This window comes from Melospiza melodia, chromosome Z (assembly GCF_035770615.1).
Source record: "Melospiza melodia melodia isolate bMelMel2 chromosome Z, bMelMel2.pri, whole genome shotgun sequence".
In the NCBI taxonomy this organism is placed as follows: Eukaryota; Metazoa; Chordata; class Aves; order Passeriformes; family Passerellidae; genus Melospiza; species Melospiza melodia.
Window position 1 is genome coordinate 74,059,699 of NC_086226.1, and position 26,346 is coordinate 74,086,044.

General features: G+C 42.7%; 2 protein-coding genes across 10 annotated transcripts in view; both read right to left on the bottom strand.

The window, feature by feature from the left end:
• TNFAIP8 (TNF alpha induced protein 8) overlaps nt 1–20,300 on the bottom strand; it is a 58,006-nt gene extending 37,706 nt beyond the window's left edge. Inside the window, exon 1 of the mRNA XM_063180182.1 lies at nt 20,243–20,300. Within this exon, the coding sequence (XP_063036252.1) occupies nt 20,243 (1 nt within the window). The 5' untranslated portion in view covers nt 20,244–20,300. The remainder of the gene's footprint in view (nt 1–20,242) is intronic.
• A 1,623-nt stretch (nt 20,301–21,923) lies between these two features.
• DMXL1 (Dmx like 1) overlaps nt 21,924–26,346 on the bottom strand; it is an 85,281-nt gene continuing 80,858 nt past the window's right edge. For all 9 annotated transcript variants that reach the window (XM_063180153.1, XM_063180148.1, XM_063180152.1 and 6 more), the window contains 2 exons: nt 26,008–26,225; nt 21,924–25,609 (listed from right to left, as the gene is read on the bottom strand). In XM_063180153.1, the coding sequence (XP_063036223.1) occupies nt 25,385–25,609; nt 26,008–26,225 (443 nt within the window). In that variant the 3' untranslated portion in view covers nt 21,924–25,384. The remainder of the gene's footprint in view (nt 25,610–26,007; nt 26,226–26,346) is intronic.

Below are 26,346 nucleotides of genomic sequence, written 5' to 3' on the forward strand. Positions count from 1 at the left end.
AATGGGTAAGATTAATGGAATCTTTTGTTTTCCATACATCCATTGTACCTAGGCACTGCTGGGTCAGATTCCCCTGCACTGCAGGGTAAATCTCTCCCTTCACTGTGACAAGTGGCACAATAAATGCCACACACTGCAGTGGCCCAGCACACCCGTTACGGATCATGAGCCTTCGTGAAAGGCAGTTTATTCAGGTTTATCACAGCTTAATGCTAGAGAAACAAAGCTAAGCTCCATCAAGTACTGAATGCCCAAAAACCCCCATACTTCAAAAACTGACATAGAGAGGATCAAACACCCTTCCTAAAAATATCTCAGAATCCAAACACGCTACAAAATTCTCATAAAATTCTCATATGCAGATGATTATGATGATGATATGGATTTAAGGCTGAATAATTTGCATCTGTAATTTAGGAAAACTTCAAAATAGCAAACAATAAGGGGAATGGGAGAGGTGAATAAGTGATCTGACCAACTACTACTGCCTCTTGGTTTACAGCAGCACTCCAGGTAATGGAATGCTTTTTAAAGAGCGGGTAAAGAAATGGAAACATTATTCAGAAATGGCTATCACAAAAGGAGGTGACACGAAAACAAGCTATTATCTTTTCCAATTCAGACATCATATTAAAAATATATATATATAGTGAACAACAGGTGACTATTAATACCTCATTGGATAGCAGAGTTGCTAAAGGAAAAATTTTAGCATGAAGTACTGGAAGGGGAAATATCAGACTAAAAGAAGCCTTCTTTTACAATTTTGGGTAAGTCTGAGTCTCTCAATGTATCTAAACAAAACTTCAAAAATAAAACTTGGCTCAAAAGAACGCGAGCATTTGCGAGGTGTCTCCCACGAAGCTGAGGTGTCCTGAACAGATAAAACACACAGGAAGAAAGGAACAAATCAGGGCAGGGTTTCAGTGAAATGGGATGAAGATCAGTGTACCTAAGCACAAAGTCAGATTGAGAGACTTCCATAAAGACAAACTTTTAAGCACTGCCTCCAAATGAAGTGGTTGCACAATTCCCCACCCTCAGACATGTTATACCCACTGTGTCCCTTCCTTTCACCCAGCCTGAGAGCGCCCCATGGCAGCAAAAGCATCTGCTTAGCTTCACAACCCATCAGATTGAAGAATTAATTCACAAAAAAAGACTGCTGGGGGGAAAATAAAAAAGGCTAACTGATCTCATGATTGAGTTCCTCATTCTGATGAACATGAAGGTTTCTGCTGACACAAGGAAAGAAACAATACAAGCATGGGAACAGGACAGCATGACATTTTTGGCAGCAGAAGGGGTGTGAAATCAGTGCCAACTGACTTGAATCCTTCAGCAGAAAGGACATCACCCACTGGAAACAAAAGGAAAAAGACCTGTGCCACAAGATCATGACAAATCAACCAATCTGTCACTGCTCTGAAAAAGATAAGACAACAGCAGTGTGACACACAAGACACTCATCTGCATACAAAGGATGATACAGACACTTGGTATGTGGCCAAACAATAAAGCACAGCTTCAGCTCTTCTACAGAAACTCACTAAAGTCATAAAATGTGTGGGCTTGAGGATGCCTTGCTTTTTTATCCTGTACCCAAAGTCATGCATGATAATCCTTTAACTATTTAGAGACCACATATGTCAAAAAATTGTTCTGGTCACCTCTTTCCTTCCCTGAGACTGAAAAGTTATTAGCTCACTGTATTTCTTTCAGTATCCCTTTAGTGCAGCAATCTTTCCACTGGTGTGTATTTGTCATGCATAACCCTGTGCTGCTTGATTGCATAGAGGGTCCTGCATTTGAAACAACACCCACACAAAACACTTTTAAAAAAAATACTTCTGTTGTGTGCCCAATTTCCCATTACCTTCAGTCAGGCATTACACACATTTGGTATCAGGGGACATTACCAGCCCTCAAACCCTTTTCCTAGCTGCACCACATTGGTTTCTCTCTACCTACCCTTCACCCAATCTGACACATTTTGACCATCCCAAGACTCAAATTCAGTTTACCATGACAATGCCCCCAGCATGGATGTTATTGCATCAGACTTGCCCATCAGCATTGGTGGCTGATCCCATTTATTTCATCAACCACCTCTTTCATTGCAAGACACACAATTCCCACACTGGCGAAGATAACTCCAAAACCACCCACAAAATGCTTCTAGCACAATATTCACCTCACAGCTTCCTTTGAGGCTCACATACCCACAACCTCAACACCTACTGGTGCTTGAAACGCTGTATGTCTAATACAAACAAAAATCCCTGAGCTTCTCTCCTTCTGGGTATTTATCTTATTAAACTGGACTTTCCTCATCCTCAGGCCAACTCTAAATGAGCAGCTACCTCAGCAGTGTGTGCTGAGAACTGTGCTTAACTTTCACCTGAAACAAGGATAACTTCAAGTGACCAGAGATTTTCCACCCTAGTTCTTAAAAGCTCAAATGGCTGAATCCTGACAATGTTTGCCAAGGAATTGTACAGTTTCTCACGTGCAGAAAGTGAAGGAACCAAACACAATGCATCTCCTTCTGCTTCAGTTACCACTTCACAGCTTTAATTGTGTACCAGGACCTCACCAGGTCCTCCCTGACAGGACCTTACAGCCCCACATGCCCCTGAGCTCCAAAAGCATCTGCTACCCCGTCACAAACACTGCTCTGAGGAGCTGTCACAGCTAAGCATGAAGAAAAACATGTCTTGCCACACGTTTGCTAACAATGTGCATAAGAATCTGCTAGTAACGCGGCCACGTGAGCCTGCTTGTTGATGCCTATCCTTAGAACCTTAAAATCACTCAGGTTTTAAAAGATCAATGAGCCCAAACTTCTTGCAAGCTGTACCAGAAATGCTGCCACAATACACCAGCTAACGCCAGTGGGTATCTATGCCTGTGGCAGCATGAAAACGCTTGGCAGGGAAGTCCACCTGTGTCTCCCTAGCAAGAACAGAAGAGAAATACCATGAGCAGTGGTTCCAGCAGACTCCACCTAGAGATGTTATTTATGACAGATGCGTATGTATGTATGCAAAGAAAATCATGTACTTGCCTGCAGTGCTCAGGAGAGCAGGATTCAAACCAGGGGAACGGCAAAGGAGGAATGTAGCTGTCAAGGGAAGGGAGTGCACAGCAGGCCAAGGAGTTTGATATATTTCCTCTTTCAACCAGCATGCCCATCAGGCAAGACCTCAGCCTACGAAAATATCCAGGCTCTGAATAGCAGGTCATGAAAATAATTATTTTAACTCACAAGATGATATGAAAACATGTGAGAACAGGCCAGCCACAAGACAAATAAAGCTGTACTGGAAGCCTCCAACACTGGAGCAAATCCCCCAGTTACCCCTGTAAAGAGTGCAAGTGCCTGTGCAGAGCTAAAATTAAGTTTGACCACAACATGAGATGCAAATGCTTGCTACATGGGCACCTGTGATCCAGAAGCAGGCTTTTTCCAGCTATTCTTCCTAAAGCACAGCCACCACCTTTGGCCTAATGAAATTGGTATGAGTGCACACAGGACCAGGACAAAAACTATAAAGCTCTTTTTCCCAAACCTTATCTTATTAAAAAGAATTAGGGTATGTCTTAATTATTAAAGGTAAAAATTCCATCAAGTGATTTCACACTAGCAGCATAGATATTAGCAAAAAATATGTAGTGATTGTCCCTAGTTATAAGAGAGGAAACACCAGAAAAGATTTTCTGTGAGTCAAAGTGAATAGCATTCAACATTAATTGGAGAATAGCAGTGAAATTTAGGTCCAGAAACACTAAAATTGTACAGTCAGCAAAACCAGGAAAATTGTCCATAATGAGTTTGATTCTGATTGATTTGATATTATGAATATAATTTTTAAGGTAAATTTCTTTAAATCTATTTTCCTACTCAAAGAATAATTGAGTAAACCATAGGCATGTCTCAACTTCTGCCATGTTAAAAACTATTTTAACAGGCTTAAAAATACTATATATTTAGCTCCTTTCAGGAAAGACGCTTGAGAAGTGAGGGAGTTTTCTAAAGTACCTATCTGAAAAACAATAAAGAGAAGAATCTGAATGAAAGCAGCTGATGACTGCAGCATGAGAGCTGGTTTCAGTCTGAGACTGAAAAGGCTTCTGCTGGTTTTAACATGCACCATCTGAAGCAGTCTCCCATCAGCTCCAGACTCCTGGCTTCAAGCTCTCCAGCAAGCAGAGAAGCATCGGTCGCTGAGGGACCGGTCTCCTCGCACAGTCTCTACAACAAATACATTCACCATTTTGCAGGTGGGCTAGCACAGCTGCACGTCCTGGAATGTGGTGTAACTCACCATCTTCACCAGCAAGTAACGTTAGCAAAATTCAATTCTTTTGAAACAAAAAAAACCAGATGTTGTCCAAAGGACACTGTAAAATTTCCTTATTATATGGCTACTGACAAGGCACACTTCCTTACAGCTATCTGGTACTAGATGTTGTAGTTAACACAAGGAGGTGCTTTAATGCTATTCTGAGATGGTGCTAGAATTTCATTCCAAGCTACACAAATAAGTTGTCAGCAGAGCAACAAATTTCCATAATTTTACCTCTGAAAAACAGGTTCCCAATCTACATATGCTACCCAAGCAAGCATGTAAGGGCTGAAAGTGCTCGCTTCCCATGGCTGACAAACAAAACAGGGGAGGGCTGACAAACAAACACAGAAGAGGTGCATTTTCTTTACACATAAACCGAAATTTTAAGGGGAAAAAAACCCCCCAAAAACACCAAAATAAGTCATACTCATAAAAATACAGAAACAATCCAAGAATATATTTTCTGAATGTAGGCAGAGAAAAGGCCAGTTCCCCTAAAGATGCAGTACCCTATACTAGACTTTTTAAAAATTATCTCTATAGATGACACATTTCTATGTAAATCATCTAGAAATCTGATGTAGATTTCATTTTTTTCCCCAGAAATTCCTAAACACCTTCATGATACCAGAATCATCTGGAAGTTTCATAGGAAAATGTTACATCAATTAAGCTTCATGCAAACACTATCTTGTGTCACATTAGCTAAGAACATCTCTTTTTGGAAATGAGACTCTTTCAGTTGCAAGTCGTTCTAAGCAGGGAAAAATCACAAATATAATAAAATATTCCTTGAAACTTTTTACTGGGATGCACTGGGTTGGAGTCAAAGCCACTGAGGCTGTCACCTGGCAGATACACAACTACATCCACTGTTCTCACCCTACTCGTCTTTCCTAGAGGATTAAGGCCATGCATTGTTTTTCATAAAATTAGGCAAACTATCCCTGAAAAGAATACAGAATAAAAGCAAAATAATTTGTGACTTTCATTATAGAGCCTTCCCTTCTTTCTTTCTAGAACCAGCTATTGCCCATCTGTCATGTTCAGCTGCACACATTATTGACAGAGTTGCGACCGGGAAATACGGTCAAGGGCATGCAACAGAACCTAAACCAAAAATAGGGGAAAATGGATATAAGCTGGGAGTGTGCCCTTGCAGAAAGGCATCAAAAAGCATCAAAAGCAATGCAGCTAGAAGGTCCAGGGAGCTGACCCTGCCTTTCTACTCCCACCTGGAATGCTGCATCCAGCTCGGGGACCCCCAGCATAAGAAGGATGTGAACCTGCTGAAGAGAGTCCAGAGGAGGACACAAAGATGATCCAAGGACTGGAGCACCTCCCCTATGAAGACAGGATGAGAGGTGGGGTGTTCTGCCCAGAGAAGAAAAGGCTCTGGAGAAAACTTTTCTGAGTTTTCAACACTCAAAGGGGGATTAAAAGAAAGAAGAGGAAAGACTTTTTACTGGAGTCCATAGTGACCAGACAAGGGGTTTTCAGCTGAAAGTTTTACACCAGACATAGAGAAGAAATATTTTACCACGAGGGTGAGGCTCTGGCACACACTGCCCAGAGAAGTCGTGGATGCCTCATTCCTCTAAGTGTTTAAAGCCAGGCTGGAGGGGCTGTGAGCAACACTGCCCAGTGAAACATGTCCTTGGTGACTGTGGGGGCCAGGGCCAGGCCTGACCTACCTCTGAAGGTCCCTTCTAATCCAGGCCATTCTATGATTCTGAAAAAGTGGGAGCATGTAGTCAAGGAAAAAAGGAGAATACCAGCATGCTGAAATTACACCAGGCATCTTGCAAGTAAATACAGGTGTAACGTTTGCTTAAAAAATATTTCAAGATCTATGAATGAAAATGTAGGTCTGAATATTTTGAGCTACATTCTTCAGTCCAAGAGTAACACATTGAAAGAAGGAGGGAATAATTTGATTTTGAGAAGAAATTTAGCTTGTGGTCCCAAGCACAAAAAAGTTTTCATCATAGTAGTTTCTGTATGTATTCATACAGAGGAGAACACTGTTCAGACAGATGCACTACACTTACTGGATGTACATGTAACTACATGCAGCTGGTACAGAGAAATTTAGAGAAACCTGTCTGGATTTGTCACTTTGAAAAAAAAAAAGAAAAGAGATATGAATCGTAGGCAGAAAAATGACCTTGAAAGCACATGGCACTTAAGGAATCAAATCAATAAATAAGCATTACAAATAGATGTCTGAGAAATATTTCTGTGCATAACAAAGTTTAGCTTGGTATGAATTACCTCCTAAACTGTAAAAAACCTGATGGTATGTAATAAAACTATCTTGTATAATACTAATATTACCAGTTACTGAAATTTCCTCACCTGAATAATGGCAAAACACAAAAGAAATTACATTCTTCTCTTTGACAGTTTGGAAGGAAGCTTTATCCCAATTAAAAAAATATGAACTCTTCCAATCATGTAAAGTAAAAGGAATTTAAAATGTCACAGAGAGAAGTTTCCTCCAACAGATTCTTTTCAGCTTAGTGTCAGAACAGACACCAATATCTGGAGCATATTTACCCTGGATCACCCAACTAGCTTTATAGTTGCCAGCACTAATTGACTTACACACCTCCACTGTCAATAAGTGATCTTCTGTACTCAAAGAGCAACCTATTTTCCTTTAGTGATGATTATATTTTACTGGGACATCTAGGACTGCCTTTAGCTGACACTACTCAAGTATCTCCAGGCAGTTTTCAGGAGGAGAAGAGCATGGGAAAGAATTAAGTACAAGCTCTGCATAGAAGGAGCACATAAAAAGAGGAATGGTGAAATTTGCTAGTCATACTAAACATTCATACGTGCATGTATAGTGCCAGAGGTACTACAAGAAGAATGGGTGTAAAACTAATCTTTTTACTTCCTTTAGAGTACTCAAAGAAGAGAGTTCTAAGGGAGCAGGCAAGTTATTGACTGAAGTCTTTCCACAGCTTTTGAATTTCATCTTCTTATTTCACTAGCTTATGTAAGAGTAACTTCACTAATTTATCTTCCTTCCCACCTTCTCTCAGCAGTTAGACTAGACTGTAAAAATATTGTTGCTGTAACATTTTTTCTAAACTACGTGGACTCCTGAATCTCCTCAGGATTCCCATTTTAAGTAACAGAACTACTCTGTCAATGTCTGTTTATAGATAAAAAACTAAATTATGCATAAATAACACAACTGGAAATAATTTAAAGGGAAGGGAAAAAAGATGTTATGGTTTTGAAGCACTTGACTGCCTTTTACTCCCTTGAAGTAATCCTGAATTGAGTTTCAAGATTCAGATCCAAAATAGGAGTTAGTTTTGCTGTAAGTTGCCACACACTGAGCATTACAGAACAACTGCTGCACAATAACAGCTATTTCCCATTTCAACCTTACTGTATTCAGCCAAAATTTTCAGACACGGGAGCACAACCTTTGGGATACAGACACCTAAGTGCTGTGCTCTGCTGCATGCTTCCAGACTTCCCCAGCTTGCTCTGAGGCCACCGATGGAGAATAGAGCAGAGAATGTTACAACGTGCTTTTCAGCTGAGAAGTCTAGCAGGATGTAACAGTTTTTGCATGTTTTATTTTGGAGAAAGTCACTGTTTCTATAGTACTTTCTTCAGTAAAGAGGGTTGAGAGAGGGATGGGGGCTGTCCAGAGCAGAGGATTTCCCAGCTCTGACTACTGAAGGGCCTCTGCTAGCAGGATGCACAGCTTTCCTCAAGCAGCACTCACTCAAGAGCCTGAACACCATAATTAAAATATGGTCTTGTTTAAGGTATAAACAAGCTTAAGGCATGTTATTTTCAGGGTTACACTGCAGCAACGCTAAGCACCTTAACAAATTGCCTTCAAATTAGTCAGGCCCAGTAGCGCTGCCCTTGAGGGAACTTCAGTTGAATTTACCTGAGCAGAAGAAGAAATTGGGCAATGCTGACAGCTCTTCACACTGCCAGTGTGACACCAACTCTTTATTTTCCCCTGTAGCCAGCACAGCCCCGTGAGATCTGTGCCTGGTCACCCACCCACCACAGGGGACACACGTGCTCCTCTCGGGCTCCACACCACTGCTGCTGGCAGATGGCTTCTCAGGCAGGGAACCAGCCCCACTCCGGGGACACGCTTCCCGAGGCACCCGTGTGATGTGCCTGCCTCCATGATGCCACCCCAGACGAGGCAGGATGCCCACAGCCAGCCAGGATGCCACAGCCAGGGCACTCATAGCCAGCCAGGATGCCCACAGCCTGTCACAGACATCTTTTCATTAAAATCCTTTTGTTAGGATTTTGTTGCTGAAACTTCTCATCTTCAGCAGGAAAAATGTCAAAATGTAAGCAATGGTTATCTGCTGCTGTGGAATGCAGCAGGTGGATCCGTGATTGGTCTCCTGTGGATGTTTGGATTTACTGACCGCTCACGGCAGAGCTGTTCTCGCTTTCTGCTGAGAGACAAATCTTTGTTATTCATTCTTTTCTATTCTTAGCTTAGCTAGTCTTCTGAGAACTTTCCTTCTATTTCTTTTTAGTATAGTTATAATGTAGTATATATATCATAAAATAATAAATCAAGCCTTCTGAACATGAGGTCAACATTCTCATCTCTCTCTCTCACCCTCAAAACCCTTGTGACCGCTGTCACACACAGCCAGCCAGGATGCCACAGCCAGGATGCCACAGCCAGGATGCCACAGCCAGGATGCCCACAGCCAGCCAGGATGCCCACAGCCAGGATGCCACAGCCAGGATGCCACAGCCAGGATGCCACAGCCAGGATGCCACAGCCAGGATGCCCACAGGCAGCCAGGATGCCCACAGCCAGGATGCCCACAGCCAGGATGCCACAGCCAGGATGCCCACAGCCAGGATGCTCACAGCCAGGATGCCCACAGCCAGGATGCCACAGCCAGGATGCCCACAGCCAGGATGCTCACAGGCAGGATGCCACAGCCAGGATGCTCACAGCCAGGATGCCCACAGGCAGCCAGGATGCCCACAGCCAGGATGCCCACAGCCAGGATGCCACAGCCAGGATGCCCACAGCCAGGATGCTCACAGCCAGGATGCCCACAGCCAGGATGCCACAGCCAGGATGCCCACAGCCAGGATGCTCACAGGCAGGATGCCACAGCCAGGATGCTCACAGCCAGGATGCCCACAGGCAGCCAGGATGCCCACAGCCAGGATGCTCACAGCCAGGATGCTCACAGCCAGGATGCCCACAGCCAGGATGCTCACAGCCAGGATGCCCACAGCCAGGATGCTCACAGCCAGGATGCCCACAGCCAGCCAGGATGCCCACAGGCAGCCAGGATGCCCACAGCCAGGATGCCCACAGCCAGCCAGGATGCCCACAGCCAGCCAGGATGCCCACAGCCAGGATGCCCACAGCCAGGATGCCCACAGGCAGCCAGGATGCCCACAGCCAGGATGCCCACAGGCAGCCAGGATGCCACAGCCAGGATGCCCACAGCCAGGATGCCCACAGCCAGGATGCTCACAGCCAGGATGCCCACAGCCAGGATGCCCACAGCCAGGATGCCCACAGCCAGGATGCCCACAGCCAGGATGCCCACAGCCAGGATGCTCACAGCCAGGATGCCCACAGCCAGCCAGGATGCCCACAGCCAGCCAGGATGCCCACAGCCAGGATGCCCACAGCCAGGATGCCCACAGGCAGCCAGGATGCCCACAGCCAGGATGCCCACAGGCAGCCAGGATGCCACAGCCAGGATGCCCACAGCCAGGATGCCCACAGCCAGCCAGGATGCCCACAGCCAGGATGCCCACAGCCAGGATGCCCACAGCCAGCCAGGATGCCCACAGCCAGGATGCCCACAGCCAGGATGCCCACAGCCAGGATGCCCACAGCCAGGATGCTCACAGCCAGGATGCTCACAGCCAGGATGCCCACAGCCAGGATGCTCACAGCCAGGATGCCCACAGGCAGCCAGGATGCCCACAGCCAGGATGCCCACAGCCAGGATGCTCACAGCCAGGATGCCCACAGCCAGCCAGGATGCCCACAGCCAGGATGCCCACAGGCAGCCAGGATGCCCACAGCCAGGATGCCCACAGCCAGGATGCCCACAGCCAGGATGCCCACAGCCAGGATGCCCACAGGCACTCCTGCTCCACGTGCCCCTGTGACCTGCAGCACAGAGGTCACCCCAGCTGTGCCCCAGCTGTGAGCTTCCTGTAATGGCACAGGTGGGTCTGACAGATTTTCTCAAGGCAAGAGGATGCCCCGAAGTGCTCTAGGGCTGGGAAGCCTTCCATGCATTTCGTTTTTACTGTGGGGCTCTCAGCTCATACCCACCAAAAAAAAAAAAAAATCCAGATAAGTTTTAGTCCACTGATTCTACCACTGCCACAGAGCAAGCTGACTGAGCACAGAAAAACAGCTGCATGATCACATAGTTTCAGACTGTCATGCTGGGTATCTAAATTACTTCTCTTCTATGAAGAGCCTTTGACAAAGACCTCTCTTCTGCCTCACACTGTTAAATGTTTTGTTATTCAGCTTATTTAATTATGATGTTACTCAGTTTTTCATATTAAGAAAAAATAAAGCTATAAACACAATTTTTTCTCTCTTCAGTCTTTGTTTTTCATCTCAAGGCATTCATTTAAGCTTCTCAAGGTTCTTCTAATCCTTATTCCAGTATTTGATTTGATCCAACTTCTGAATTTAATCCTCCTAACTAATAATTTATTCCTTTGCCTATCTGTTAGTTGACACTCTTCACCATTAATGTCTTTATTGCCATCAAGACTCAGAACATCAACTTTCAGATTTGCGCTGTAGCTATTCACTTTTTAAGCAACATTGTTTTAAGACAAATAAAATTGAAATAAGTCATAACTGCCTTTTTAGCTGTGGAATCCTGTACTACCTTTCTCATATACAGTTGTGAAGCTTAGAGATTATTAAATGCTACACGCTGCATTTAAGCCTGACTAGTAGAGGGGTCTGCTTTCCTATAATTTTAAACCTAACTTTTAAAGTCCACTGTAACCCCACACTCTCCTTCCCCCACCTCAGTCACATGCATATAAATTCCTGTGCTTGAGCAGAAAGCAGGGCTGGTTTTGTGACAGGGCTTCCTGTGTGCAGAACAGCAGCACGTGCCCTGGTTTAGGCACTCAGAGGTTTTATAGGTCCTAAATGCTGAAAATTTCCATCAGGTGGACCCAAACACTCAGAATTTTTTTTTTCAATACACCTTCTTCTGTGATCACTGAAATTAAACACCTGGCTTGATATGTACAACTCGGTACTCCATGTAAAGCAGGATCTTTACACCAATACAGTTTGGGTGGGATTTTGTGGTTTTGGTTGTTTTTTTTTTTTTTAAGGCCTTAAATTTTAAATCAAGCAATTAGAAAAATGAGTATGCTGAAATGCTAAGAAACTTCTAAAAAAACTACAGGTAACAATAAACAACTTGGACAAAGCCAATCTTAAAACACTGGCAAACAACCAACGTTTAGGGGTCGTGGATGAGATGGACAGCAGTGTCCATGGGATGAGGTCAACAGCAAGGATCATGTCCTGAGCTTTCCATCCTTTGGGGCTGCCTTGAACGTGCTTTCAGCAGATGGATTTTTCAGTAGTAATTCAGGCTCTTCACACTATCCAATGTAAGATCTGAAGCAGAAGAAATGTATAAACTGCTAATCGCCTGAGATTACATTTGAACACCTCACAGGAATAAATATTTTATCACCTATCACTGACTTCCCATTCACTATTCCCCCCAGTTACCCGCCTGGTATTAAAAGCAAAACTGACATTTCAAGTGACTTTAAACCATCCACCTGCATACTCAAAACCACTTGTACAGCAAATACTGCTGGCAAACCTGCCCAAAAGCATTTGGTTGCAATCAGCATACTTTCTGCATCACTGACCAGTGTGGTGTTTTGCAGACCAATGCAACACAAATTCATTGTTGGGATTACACAGATTTTTCTACAATTTAGATGTTAATCACATTTCTACTACCATTCAGCTCTACCTGTAAGTTCTAATAAATTTTCAAATGCTCAAAATAAAACAAGATTTGAATATTTCTTTTTCTTTAATGTGAGAGTGATCTAATACACTGAAGTGCTACAACTTAATGGAGAACAAATTAAGTAAATATGCCTGGAAATAATCAATTTAATTCAGAAAAGTAGCAGATAAGACCTTGATATGAAATGCATGGCAATACAAGGGTATCACACAAACAATTTCTAGAATGAGATCTTCAAACAAGAAGAAATTCCACTCCTCAATATGTTGTCAAGTACAGAATCAGAAAAAAACTGGTCTGGCAGCTACACAAAACTATTAAGATTCCTACAGCACTGCTTATAGTAACAGATCTGTATTGTTTCATTATTTCATCAGAGAGGAGGCTAAAGCATCCTGTAATTTATACACAGTAACTACAAAGAAAACAAAACTGAAGTCAAACAGAGAAAGACTTCCCCTCAGTGTGTTTAAATTATTCTGAAACCCCTGGAAATCACGGAAGATAGATTCACAGAATGTTAAGGGGTGCAATGGCCCTTAAGGATCAGGATGAGCTTTCCTATTCCCTGTTTCACTGTAACATCCTAGCCATAATAAAACATATAAACATAAAAGTTATCAACTATCTTCTTCTAACTTGACCTGCAAACTTCTGGACCAAGCAAACTTCAAGGCTCCCACAACATACTCAGATGCGCTCTTGCTCTGCTCCTCTTGTCCTCCTTCCTGAATATTTTGCAAAATGCTTCTACTTTTTAATCTCATAAAAAACATAATTAATTTTCACATGCCACTAAACCCCACTTATCTGCCTACAAAATCATTCCAGTCATGCCAAAAAGATAACAGAGCTGAAAGTTCTAGCAACACTATAAATAAGATCAACTCTAGACTACTTGAGACACAGATTTTATGTCTGGAATCCCAAACACTACAAGCTACAGGCCCAACAGCAGCAAAATGTTTTTCTCCATTTCAAAGACATAAAGGTTGTGAGGAAACAACAGTGTTTCCTCACAAGAAGATTTTTTTTTTTTAATATAACAGTCCTGCAGTTAGTCATAAAGACAGTGCTATATATATTAGGATTAAACAAAATCTTAATATCAACAGTTACTGACAATAAAACAACAAGATGAGCTAGAATTTTAAAAAAATTGCTAAGCAGTTCTTCATTTTTGTTTCACCTTATAAAGCATAAAGTAAAAAATTTATTTGAAGTGCACCTGATGAAATGCAGATTTTGTGTTCTGAATGGAGGAAGAAGGATGTAGAATAAGCTGAAGGTGGGCAAAGGTTCTTCCACAGACCCTGAAAATTACTTTAATACACTAAAGAAAATGGGCTAAGCATATATACAAAACAAATAACCTTCTGCTGAGAAGTGGAAGGATATCATAAACAAACACATATCTAATTATGAATACTCCAAACTGACTCAATAATCAGGGCTTAATTACAGGCCATTTAACCAGGCTTACCTTATCTGTTTTATGCATGCACATACTTACCACTCAGAAAGAACCATCTGCAGCAGATGAGTCAGAAAGGCACAGCTACCTTCTAACACCAAACTAATATTTCTCTACATTCTGAAACCACAGTATGTAAACACTCAAAAAAACCCCATCTACCAAATGTTTTGCAAAAGATAGGAGGTATGGTTTTGCTACTGATTTCATACTAGTTAACCATGATATACAAGAGATAGGTCTCAAATGCATTTAATATAAAATGGTGATGCTGTATTAATAGCAATTAACACAGCAGCTAATTCCTCTCTCTTCCCAAAGGCAAAGGAGCACTAAAATGCCCTTTGTAACTGTTAAAATAGCACGACTTGTTGGTTTTGCAGGGCCAGGTTTTGCTACTGGGGGCTACAGGGGTGGCTGCTGTGAGGAGCTGCCAGCAGCTTCCCCAGGCCAGGCAGAGCCAGGGCCCGCCGGCTCCAGGATGGATGTGCCAGGAGCCAAGGCTGGGCCAGCCAGGAATGATGGCAACGACCAGGGGGGAACGTATTTAGAAGGAGAAAAAAGTTATTGGGGGGATGGAAATGTGCCCAGCGAGGAGTGAGAACTTGTGAGAGAAACATCTCTGCAGGCACCAAGGTCAGTGAGGAAGGAGGGCAGGAGATGATGCAGGTGCCACAGCTGAGATTCCCCTGCAGCCGTGGAGGTAACAGGGATGCAGAGATCCACCTGCAGGCCGTGGAGAACCCCCGGTGGAGCTGGCGTGTGCAAGAGGGCTGTGAACCCATGGGAGGCCTGTGCTGGAACAGGCTCCCGGCAGGGGCCTGCACACCGCTGGGGAAAGGAGCCCATGCTGGAGCAGGCTTCTGGGTAGGACCTGTGACCCTCTGGGGGACCCGCGCTGGAACAGGACTGACCCCGTGGGAGAGTGACCACGCTGCCGCATTTCATGTACAGCTGCTGCCTGCGGAATGGACTCAAGTCCTGGAGAAGCTCCTGGAGAACTGTCTCCTGTGGGAGGGACCCCGCGCTGCAGCAGAGGAAGGCGGCAGAAACCCGCGATGAACCAGCCAAAAACTCCATCATGCCCCACCTCCCTGCACTGCTGGGGAGGGACAGGTGGGGGAAGGTGGTTTTAACACTTACTTTACTTCTCATTATCCTGTTCGGTGGAAGATCTCTCCTGCTCCTTATCTCAACCCTTGAACGTTTTGTTCTATTTTCTCTCCCCTTTGCAGTCACCAGGGTGAGCGACAGAGCGGCTCTGACGGGTGCCTGGCAGCCAACCAAGGTCAGCCCACGACACACTGGAATGCTTTCAGCAAGTCAAGAGTTAGTTATTTACTTCGGACATGGCAATAAAAAAGCTGAATCATATTTTGGATCATTTCACTATTTATAGCTGCTGGGGATAAGCTTTCTGCTGTACCGTGTACAATTTATGGATAAAAAGGATTTGTTGCAAACATCACTTTTCAAAATTGGAATACAGCAGAAGATTCATGGGCCCAGACATATCCTTCACTTTTATACTTTCCCATATAAAGCTTAACATTTTCAGTGCCCATGTCCATAAGAAACCAGTAGAGATTATTTTATCCCCATCCCATCAACAATATGCCAGTGATAGCAATGAACCGCCTATGTCTCAGATTTCTGCAGAACTGGCAAAAGCAGGAAATTCGGCTTTTATTTTTTTCAAAACTGAGAGAAAGCAGCAATATATTCAGGCTGGAAGTGCTAGTTTGCACATACACCCAACAGACTTCTGACAGAGATTGCTCCTCATCACCTGAAGCCTAATTTTTAATACCCTTTTTTCAGAATTGTACAATTAACTTCCAGAACTTCACCCACCTGTACTTGCAGGTAAAGTTAGTTCTTCAGGTAAGTATAATATTCTGCAGTAATGCCAACATACTTTAGATAGCCCAGTACTATACATCAAATTGGAAGTGGGCAGCACTGGAGTATGAGAATTGGGTTGAGAACAATTTACTTCAGCTAGAAGTTAAAGAGAAATTCGTCTTCATGGAATCACAGTGGCTACACACCCCATATTGCACAATGAGTAATTTAAATGTGGTAACATTTTGTTTGATAAATTTCAATTTAGCATGTACTTGGATAAAATTATTGTCCCATTCCTAATCACTTTTTACCCAACAGGCATGGGGTTTTTTTCCTCATTGGATCACATATTATTACTCAAAATGCCTTTCAAGACAACCAAATTACAACATTATCTGTGTGTCATATACATGCTGGAGAGGACAATCAGTCACAGGTAACTAATGGATTTTGTTTCCTCCACCAGAGAGGTGTTACAGCTTCAAAGTTCAAGAGACAAATACCTTAACAGATGAGACATGCAAGTATATGCTTCCTCTGCTTGCAGATTGTTTTTCTGCTTCTCGTTACCTTAAAGTTTAATATAGTCTTTCCTTTTACAAGTAGAGGAATAACATGGACTATAGTTACATGTTTTTCTTCAGTTATTTACATTTCACCCTCAATATAACTGTGCCCCAGTAACTTCTGCAGAGAAAACACCAAACAAGAAAAAAATATATTGCTTGTAAAAATACTTGGTCAGCTGGAAATTCAGTTTATAAGTACCAAAGACAATAAGAGAAGCAAGCATGTAAAATCTTCAACTATAGAAGACAGTACTGTTTAAAACAGTTTGCTTTGCTCTGCCATTTCCTGAACTCCTCTCAAGACCTCCCTAGCGTGGGCACACTATTCAGACATGCTCCAGTAAGGCTCCAGTGCAACAGGAAAAATTAATCCATTAGCTGAGAGCACCACACAATAAAACTTTTGCAACTGATGAGGTAATAAATATCAAACTGCTATGGTAAATGGAAGTTCCACCAGTCCACTCTGGGGCCTCCAGCCACAGGTGCAGGCCAGAGCAATTGCTCGATGGCAAGCACAGAGAGCCCAGCCCTCAGCTCACGCACACGCGCCTCCTTCAGAGGGTTTAACAGCCCTCACCCAGGGCAGGTGAGTATCCAAATCACTGCCACTAGCCACAGCTGCACCCAGCCTGATTTCCACAGGCCAGCACTACTGCATTACTCCATAAACTGGGAGAAAATGCTGGGTTTTAATGCGTCCAGCTTTGCTGACCCCACTCTCCTCAGCATACAACTCATCAGTGCCAGGTAAGGGTATTATCATCTAAAGTCACGTAACACCTTTTAAGTCCTTGCAAGGTTTGCTCAAGGACTGAGATATTTACTATCCATTATCTGTATTTCCAGATAAAAATGTGTTGAAATTAAGGAGCAGCTTTAACTCCTGTAATTTAAAAGCCATGCGTTTTGTTTAGTACACCATCTCACACACCTGCCTTGCTACAGAGATTCCAGGAACCACCACATTGAAATGAAGAAAGAAATAATGTTTTGGCTGGAAGTGACAGTGTCAACGATCAGCTCAGACAAGAGCACCTGAAACACAGGATTAACAGCTTCTAACACAAATCCTGTATTCCACACTCTTCCCCTTCTTGAGACTTGTTAGAGATGCCAGGAAACAGCCAAGTGCTGCCACTGCTCTGCAAATTACAAACCTCAGTCTCAGAGCACAGAGCTCACTTCTCAGTGGGGGTGAGGTCAATCTCTGGGTTAAAAAAGGAAATTCTGGTTTGAGCAAAACACTGCTTGAGAAAGAGAATGCAAAACTGCCGTGTGAAACCTCTTATTCACATGCTTAACTGAAAAACGCCGTCTTAGCTTTCACTTGAACACAAATAACATTTACTTTGGGTCTTATGATCTGATGACATTAGAGGCATAAGAGGAAAAAAACATATAATTTCAAACCATACTCACTTTCAATGATTCCAAAGCCAGTATAAAATAAAGAGGCCTAGAATTTGCACTACATTACAGTTGAAGAATGTTGTAAACATTTTTATCACAAATAGAATTGACAACATGGCTGCTCATGGCTGTGAGTAGACGGACACAAAAAAAAAACCTCACACCAGCCCAAAAAACTCCCCAAGTTACTTTGACTTGACTAAATCATAGCTCCTGGATCACCACAGTTTGTGTATTGATACTCCAAACAAAAACAAGAGTGCTAGAATCTGTCAAGTTGAGATACGCACTACTGAAATTTGTCTTGACACTTTTTCAAGGTATAGTGTGCACAAAGAATACTTTCCCTACAAGAAAATTCTTCCTATATACTTAATTTTCAGTAAAATTTTGTTTTGTTCATCAATTCAATCTGATTCACAAAGTCTGACAAAGACAGTTAAGAAATTTGTCAGTGAGAGAAGATGAAAGTAGTTTAAATGATTAGCCCAATACAGGGAAAATATAAAAAAATTACAAGAAACCTACCTACAAAGGCAGTGGGAAAAAAAAGACAAAAGTAAAAGTAGTACAGTACCATCTATTTGCCTCATGATTTATCTTAAGGATGTAGAAGATGTAACAAAGTTACCTAGAACATGGTTAAAGCTGCTAGAATATAATAAATGCGAAAAAAAAGATGGAAAGGTACTGCCAACGTTTTAGATTAAGTAGGTAATTTTAAAGGATATATACAATGGTAAGATTATGACAAATACCATTTGGTGACTTTTTTCCTTCTCATTTTTGTACTATTCATGTACAAGGATTAACAAAAAACACAAAGGTGAATTCCAGCCCAAAACCTCTATTATGAGGTAAACTCAAGAAAAACATCTGCAACTTGGAAGAAAATTAATCCTAAGACATAACTTATCTCAAACCAGCCACCATTTACATACCATAAATTGCTATTTCAGTAGTTCAGCGTTAGTTTTGCATAAAACTAAACTGTAAGGATGCATCATCTGCTTTAATGCTTATTAGGCATTTTACTGCCCATCACTTGGATGACTTGCCTTGTTATACAAAAATACGAAACTGACCGAAGTTGAGATTTGATTATCCGCTCGCCTTTTTCAAGCAGCAAGTATTATTCTTTACCTAGCAGCAACTATGCAAAGAAAACTCAAAGGAGATAAGTTAAGCCATGAAGCACGCTGAAATCCAGGTTTAGTCAGACCAGGCGAGTTACTATTTAACGGAAATGAGCAGCTTCCTGTTGTCAGGGCAAACAGCGAGCAGCTTCCATTGCAAGCTGCGGTATTTTGTGCTCCTGCAAAGATCTGCACCACAACTTCTATTTCAGTAGTGTTCCAGGTGAAATTTGCTTTCAGGTGAGGCAGAGACACTAAATGTACTAGAACGTTTTAGTTCAAGTACTAAATGCAAACGTACTAGAACATTTCAGTTCCTTGTTCCTGCTTCTAAGCATGTTCCAAGTTCACAAAGTTCTGTCTTCCAAATACAGGGCTCGAACCTCTTTCCACTGCAACACTCCTCCCCTCCACACTTTTTTTTTCTTTTTTTTTTTGCCTCCACTGTCGATGCTCTTTCAAAGCAAATTTCCTATTTAGAGCTGACAAAAGATAAACAGAGTTGGCAGCAGTCAACCCTGGCAGTGAGCGTGAAAACGACTGCTGGGAGAAGTCTTGGCCAGGCTGTAATAACGTGAGTGGTTTAGCCGAGCAGTACGGCAAAGGAGAGTGACTGAAACAGGACACGTGCAGAGAGGGGGAAGCATCACCTGGACCGTGTTTCGTTCTACCCGAGGTCAGGAAAGACTGCGAACATGTACTTCCAGAGACACACAGAGGTGTGGAAGGTCTGACCATTCAGGTTTCCAAAAAGGAAAAATGCACACCGAACTGCGATCTCTTTTATTTGATTAGCAGTATGTAAATAAGATACAACTACAGGCGGAACTTCAGGACTTTGCTAGTAGTACTTCAAAGCCAAACTGGCGCGTCTCAGAAAAGTTTCTTTCACCACCACCGTGCAGACTTCACTGCATCACCACGCCTGCCTCTGCCTCAAGAGCTACAGCTCAGTCCTGCGCGCCCCGGCACAGGGGGACGCGGGGCAGGGCTCACTCCCAGGGAAAGCTGAAACATTTCTGGGAAAACAGAGAAAAGCCAGCCTAGGAGGAGCGGAGAGTTTCGGTATCGCAGAGCAGAGCAGCCTTCACCCAAGCACATCGGCGGTGAGGAAACTCTCCCCGCGTGGTTCCGGGCGGCTCCCACCCGCAGCGCGGCGCCGGGACCCGCCGGGGCAGGAGGCGGCAGCGACCCGGCCCCGGGGCAGCATTTCGCCCCCCGGGCAGAGCCCAGCGCTCCGCCGGGGCCGCCGCCGGGCCCCAGCCCGCCCCGCCGCCGCTCTCGGCCGCGGCTGCTGCGGGCGCGCAGGGCAGGGGCCGGGGCCGCCTGGCGCGGCGGGACCGGGACGGGGCCGGGGATGGGGAAGGGGCCCGGGAAGGGGCCGGGGCCCCGCGGGGCGCAGGGCGGCACTCACTGTGTGTGCGCGGCGCGGCGGCAGCGGCGGTGCCGAGCGGAGCGGGCGCGGCGGCGGCTCAGGGCTCCGGGCTCGGGGCTGAGGGCTCGGGGCTCCCGCCGGGACCGGGGCGGGGCCGCTGCCAGCCCTGCCCTGCCCTGCCCTGCCCTGCGCTCGCCCCGGGCCGGGGCGGGACCCATCGAGCCCCGCCTCGCCCCTCGCACGGGCGGCAGCCGCCAAACCCTGCGCGCAGCCGTCTGCAGGCACCGAGCTGCATGCAGAGGCGGCCTAAACTTTGGCAGCCGCTCTCTGAGAGCCTGACGAGACGCATGCTCTACTCATACCCACTGTCGTGTGACTCGCGCAGGGGCTCCTAGGAGCTAAAGAACAAGTCTTGAACACTATTACGGCTAGAGAGGAAGGGCATTCGTGCCAGGAAGGTGCTAATTCGAGGCCTGGCAGGGGCAAGATCAGGTTAGCAGAACCCGGTCCGTTCATCTCCCGGGAGAGACTGTGAAAGCAGCAGCTCACACACCTCTCGACGAAGAGGAGCATCCCAAGTTACGGGACAGACGGCCTTTGCAACCACCAAGAGCCTCCAGAGTTCCCGCTGTGGATACCAGGAGCCCGGGCTGTCTAAAGGCAATACTGCTTATACTGCTTAATGACCCAGGGGGTGGTTAACAAAGCTGGGAAAGAAGGATGTACCGCTGTGTAGTAGTACTAAAAAGTGCCAAATTCACAGACCACAAGGACATCAGGCAGAGCTCCCAAGGTAAGGAAGACGCCAATAAATCCAGTAGAGCAACCGTGCTACAATCATCTTGACTGGACAAAAGGTAACGCCGGTGGGGGAGACTGCGACCACAAGGTCATAGCCCTCGGATCCAAGAAATCCACTGACTCAAAAGAAGCGAAAGAACTAATTAGACTAGGAAACAATGGAATCACTAACCAATACAAGACAGGGTACTAAGTAGAGAACTATGCACCTTGTAGCCAACATGCATGGATTCCTTTGTTTGCTAAAACACATGGTGAAAAATCTTCATAGTCAGTTTTGTCTTGTCGACCCAGCACCCCTTCCTGCACAGAATTTTCTAAAAGAAGGATGACTTAGGTCCCCCCAGCCCACCACTGAGAAGCCCAGGATGCAAAAGGACCAACAGGACGCCGCTAGATGTGTCAGTGGCGACTGTCTTCTACTGGCATTCTCTCTCTCTTTCTCCTACACACTAAAAGCTACAAATAAAGTCAGTATTGTTGAACTGGCATTTTGTCTCGTTTGCTCCTAAATTTGGGCATCTCTCACTCATCAGATCATAACAGGTGTATTCATACTTGTACCTCTGCTAGAGGCAACAACAGAGGTGGATGAAGCTCCCCAAGACCGACACAGGTTTTCAAGCTTAAATGAAACAGAAAAGGGGATTCAAAAGTTAAGTTGTGGCAGACAACAGAAAGTGCCATTACTACATCAGCCTCATTACACTGCACAATAATTTGTTTTGCCCAATTCTGTTACTTATATATTAAAAAAAAAAAACCCACAAAAACAAACCCCCAGCAACCAGTCCCCCTCCCAAACACCAAAAAGTCAGAACAAGGAAAGATAAAGCATGAGACCGTAAGACATTAAAAAAAAATAAAAATCATGCATATTTTAGAGCTAGATATGGGAGGAATAAGAAACACTACAAAACTTGGTAAATCAGTTTCTTTATTTTATAGAAAGTAATTTGATCAGTGTGCTGAACCTGCCATTAGCGATGGTTTTGCTATTTTTAGTAAAAATAAACATTTGAAAATAATTACCTTGGAGAATATATAATCTCCAAGCTTATTTCCCCTTAATCACTGTTGCTTTTTTCATAACTATTGCATCTAATCTAACACTGGGTGCTCTTAATAGGAAGGGGGTACCTAGAGTAGGATATCTCCATAGTTTATTTCCTGCAAGTGGTTCTGAGGTTCCTAAAATGCAGGAGAACATCTACGACCTCACCCTGCACCACCTTGGCATGGTACAAAATCTGCATCTCTTCCACCTTTCTCCATCAACGTCCTGCAACGTCAGCTGAGAATTCGGTGGTGTAAAGTCACACAGCAAGCCAGTTTAAGTACCTAGATGGCCAGAGTTCTAACTTTCACAAGTTGCTGAAGTAATCATGAAGAACTTGGATCATGTGTCTAAGGTAAGGGAATCAGCAACACAAGAATGACACACTCTGACAGCATCATGTACTGCTACAAAGACAAACACAAGTCACAGCTTCCACTCTATGATATTTAAAAGGGACATTATCAACTACAAGCTAAATTATTTTGTCTGGACAAAAAAAGTATTATTGATTAAGCACTGGCAAAAGCAAATTTTATATTCAATTTGTGCACATGACTGCTGTAAGCACTGGGACCTCTGTAGGCACTAGTACCCTTAAGTTTGAGTAACTTGCATAGCAACAGGGAAAAAGAATTAATTGCTGGAGGACAAAAGTCAGTGGAAGTTAAGGGCAACAGCCAGAGGGTTCCGAGTTCAGTTGTTCTCCAATGACTAGATTCAAAGTTGAGAGTGTCCCTTTAAAAGTTTCATGTACAACAGAATTTAACTCATTTTTAATCCATCATTACAAGAAAGCTACTGATAATTCATCTTACAATAGTTAAACAGCAATGAACAATATGCAACTGAACAACTGATTTGTAAATGAAATAGCAGCAACATGGAACTCTAGAAGGTTGAGTTTCTGCAGGATTTATTGGAAAGATTATAAAGGTGTGGCAAATACATTGTGATTTTACATAATTTAGTTTCAAGAATAGCTTATGGTAACTATAAACATTATTGAAAATGCCTGGTCAAGGTCAGTACTTTTCTGGTATAAGCATATAAGTTTGCCAGGATTTTTCAAAGTGCAGCTTTACTCAGAAAAATGACAACATTGTATGTCTTGGCAAATTGCATTTAAATCTGCTCAGTTTGCAGACGGTAAGACAGCTTTTTGTGATTGCCAGTACAACAGATTTGAGCTTGAAGTATTAAAGCTAATGAGATATAAATATTTAAGGACAAAACATCAAGGACATAATTATATAATACTGCCATGATTTTTGCACATGTAACTTCGTTAGTTCAGTGGGTGTATAAAACTGACGCATGTATATAAAGCAGCTACAAAGTCATGATGGTTTCAGCTGATTCTAAAGCAGTGTGCTACTGTTTAATCCCACTGTTTTCCTTCTTCCACAAGAATAAAGAATATTAGAAACTCAGCCACTGAGCAGATAACTCATACTCATTGGGCAAGTCTATTTTGTAAGGTGGTGTCACTTGTAGTTACTTTTCTGGTCCATCACTGTACTTAAACTGCTTTGAAATCACGTTCAATTTCATTCTCTAAGTGTTAAGGAAGAACAATTACAACTGAATCACTGAACAGCTGTACCAGTTTGAAATGCTGTCACATGTTTCTTCATGGCAAAACATTCACATTCTTTTTATTGCACAATTTGAAAATTCAGGTTATGTGCATAAAAACCTTCATAGTGTTTGCACTGCAACTTGCGAAACATACATTTAAAATGACCTTAATACATTTTACAAAATCTTTTTAAACAACTTTATATTCTTAAGAGAAAAGCATCCTGAGAATGTTACATAGTTCATTATACAAGCCCTTCATTTCTGCTATGCTTTATTTATCCCCATAGTTCCTAATTTGACAGGTTTATTTTACAGTTAATATCTTGGTGCTATATTTCACAAAATATCTTTTAGCAAAAAGTACACCATTGGCATTCAAGTAATCCAGCCTCACATCTAATTTACAAATTAAACCTTTGTCAAACTCTCAAGTAAGGAAAAGTAAACCAAAATACATACAGAAACAGTTTAGCTGACTAAAAAAAAAAAAAGTAAAGGCCTTGTGCATTAAAGATTTGGTCAAACATTTAAGTTATGCAGTCTAATATTTTGGCAAAAAAATCCCCTCTACATCTATCCTTCTCAGTTTGTTTTCTTTCATCTGACACCAGATGTAAACATAAACATCAGAAAGAAAGACTGACAGTGTAGAAGTACTTTGCTGTTGAACTACTTTTTCCTTTTTTAAAGTACTTAGGAAAAACACACAAACAAGAATGTAAGTGCTAAGAATGGACTATCTTTGGGCTAAATGAAAGTCTTACTGGTAAAAAATGTAAAAATAAATTAGGTTGGGTTTTTCTTTTATTTCCTCTACAGACATCTAAATAAATAGTCTTTCAAGAAATTCTAGTGCCATATCCTAAAGCACTATCTTCCTGTATCTTTTTGATCAAGTCTAAGGCTTCACACATAATCTTGGCTATTTTACTAGGAAGATATCCATTCATATTTACATTTTATTTTTTGTAAAGGGAGTGTTCAGGGTTAAAAATATATTTATTTTTAAAAGGTCAGCCTGCCATCCTGATGGCAGTGATTCAAGCTATAGAACAGAAGACAAGTTACAGAACATCCTTCAGTTTCTTATACTCTAGATGAGAGAAAGGAGATCAGGCAAGTTAGAGAGGTAAACAGCCTGGATTTCAGGAATGGAGAGAAAAAGTGGCTCCTTATATGAATGTGTGCATGACCAGGACTATTCACTCCTGGAAACTTTGTTTCTCTTCTGCACATAGGTATACATTTTTATTGTTGGCTAACTAGACAATTGAGAAGAGAGACAGTTAGGGTTGCCACAGTGAAAAAACATTACCTAAGGTTTCCATCAGGACTGACATGCTTTTACAAGGTGGCAAGGTGTTGAATCTAAGCAGAGGTCATGCCCAGATGGTACACTCCAGGTGAGAGTGTAATTATCTCAAAAGGAAGAGTAAACCACTTCAGTAACATCTTTATAAATTATAACTATGTAATTTGGAGTCATATTTAGCTTTCTTTTTAGGCAATGATCAAAATCTGAAGGACCTTTTAATCTTTAAGGCATTAGTGCATCAGGGACTAAAAGCTCCAGGTAATTAATAAATAGGAGGTTGGGGGCAGAAGGGGAGAACAGAAAAAACCCAAAACACCTTTGTATCACAAGCTATCATTGTGCATCTCCTTTGTTGGTTAGCTCCAGGAAAAATATTTTCAAGGATAGCAGAAGGGGAATGTTATTCACTATTCTGAGAAAAACATTAGATCATAAATTTCACATCATTTTTTAACGCATCCTTTAAAGGGCTAAATCTATCAGGCAAGATTCTCATCTTTACTGTTCCATCAGCACCACAGGAGAATATGTGATTTGCTGGTCCTGTTTCAATTTGCATGACTCCTGTCCCAATGTTTCTGAAGAGAGACTGTCGAGCATGCTCATTGATGAAAGTGTGAAGAAGATTAAATGCAGACAGACTCCATACCTGGAAAAGCATCAAAACATCAATCTCTTATAAGGAAAATCACCATGATCTTAAAATTGGCAACAGTGAATTGTGCAGGAATTGCACTACATTTTGCATTTACTTTTCTGACACTAACTGTAAGAGAAGAATATGTAGCAATCTGTAACGACACATTTATAGAATACTAGTACTCATTTACTATAATAAGGAATATAGAGAGACACTAAGGTTATCACTAATTAAAAGGAGGACTGCATTAAGAAGAGGTTAAGGCTGACATTTCATAATTAAATTCATAAATGTGAAAGTCAGAGTAAAAAACAAATGTAGTACATATGATATCTGACTGTTCCACACTTGCACAGGATTTTTTCTGAATGTACACAGCACCTCTGCTCCCTCTCCCTCATTAATACCTTTATGTTGCCTTCAGCAGATCCTGTGACAAAATACTCTTCTGTAGGATCAACAGCAATTGCTTTGACTGGAGAATCATGACTCTGGAGCAACTGTTGCTGCTGCTTTAGGCGAAGATCAATTACACAGGTAAAGCCTTTTCTGCCTCCAGATATCAACAGCTGGTGTTTTGGAGCATATGCTAGCACAGTCGCTCCACTATCATGACAGATAAAAGCTGAAAGCCAAAGGAAAGTAATTCATATAAAACACTGTACTAACTTGCATTTTCCATCAAACCCTAATAGTTCAAGACAGTAGCAACAGTGACTTTGATGCTGTAATCCAACTGACCACAA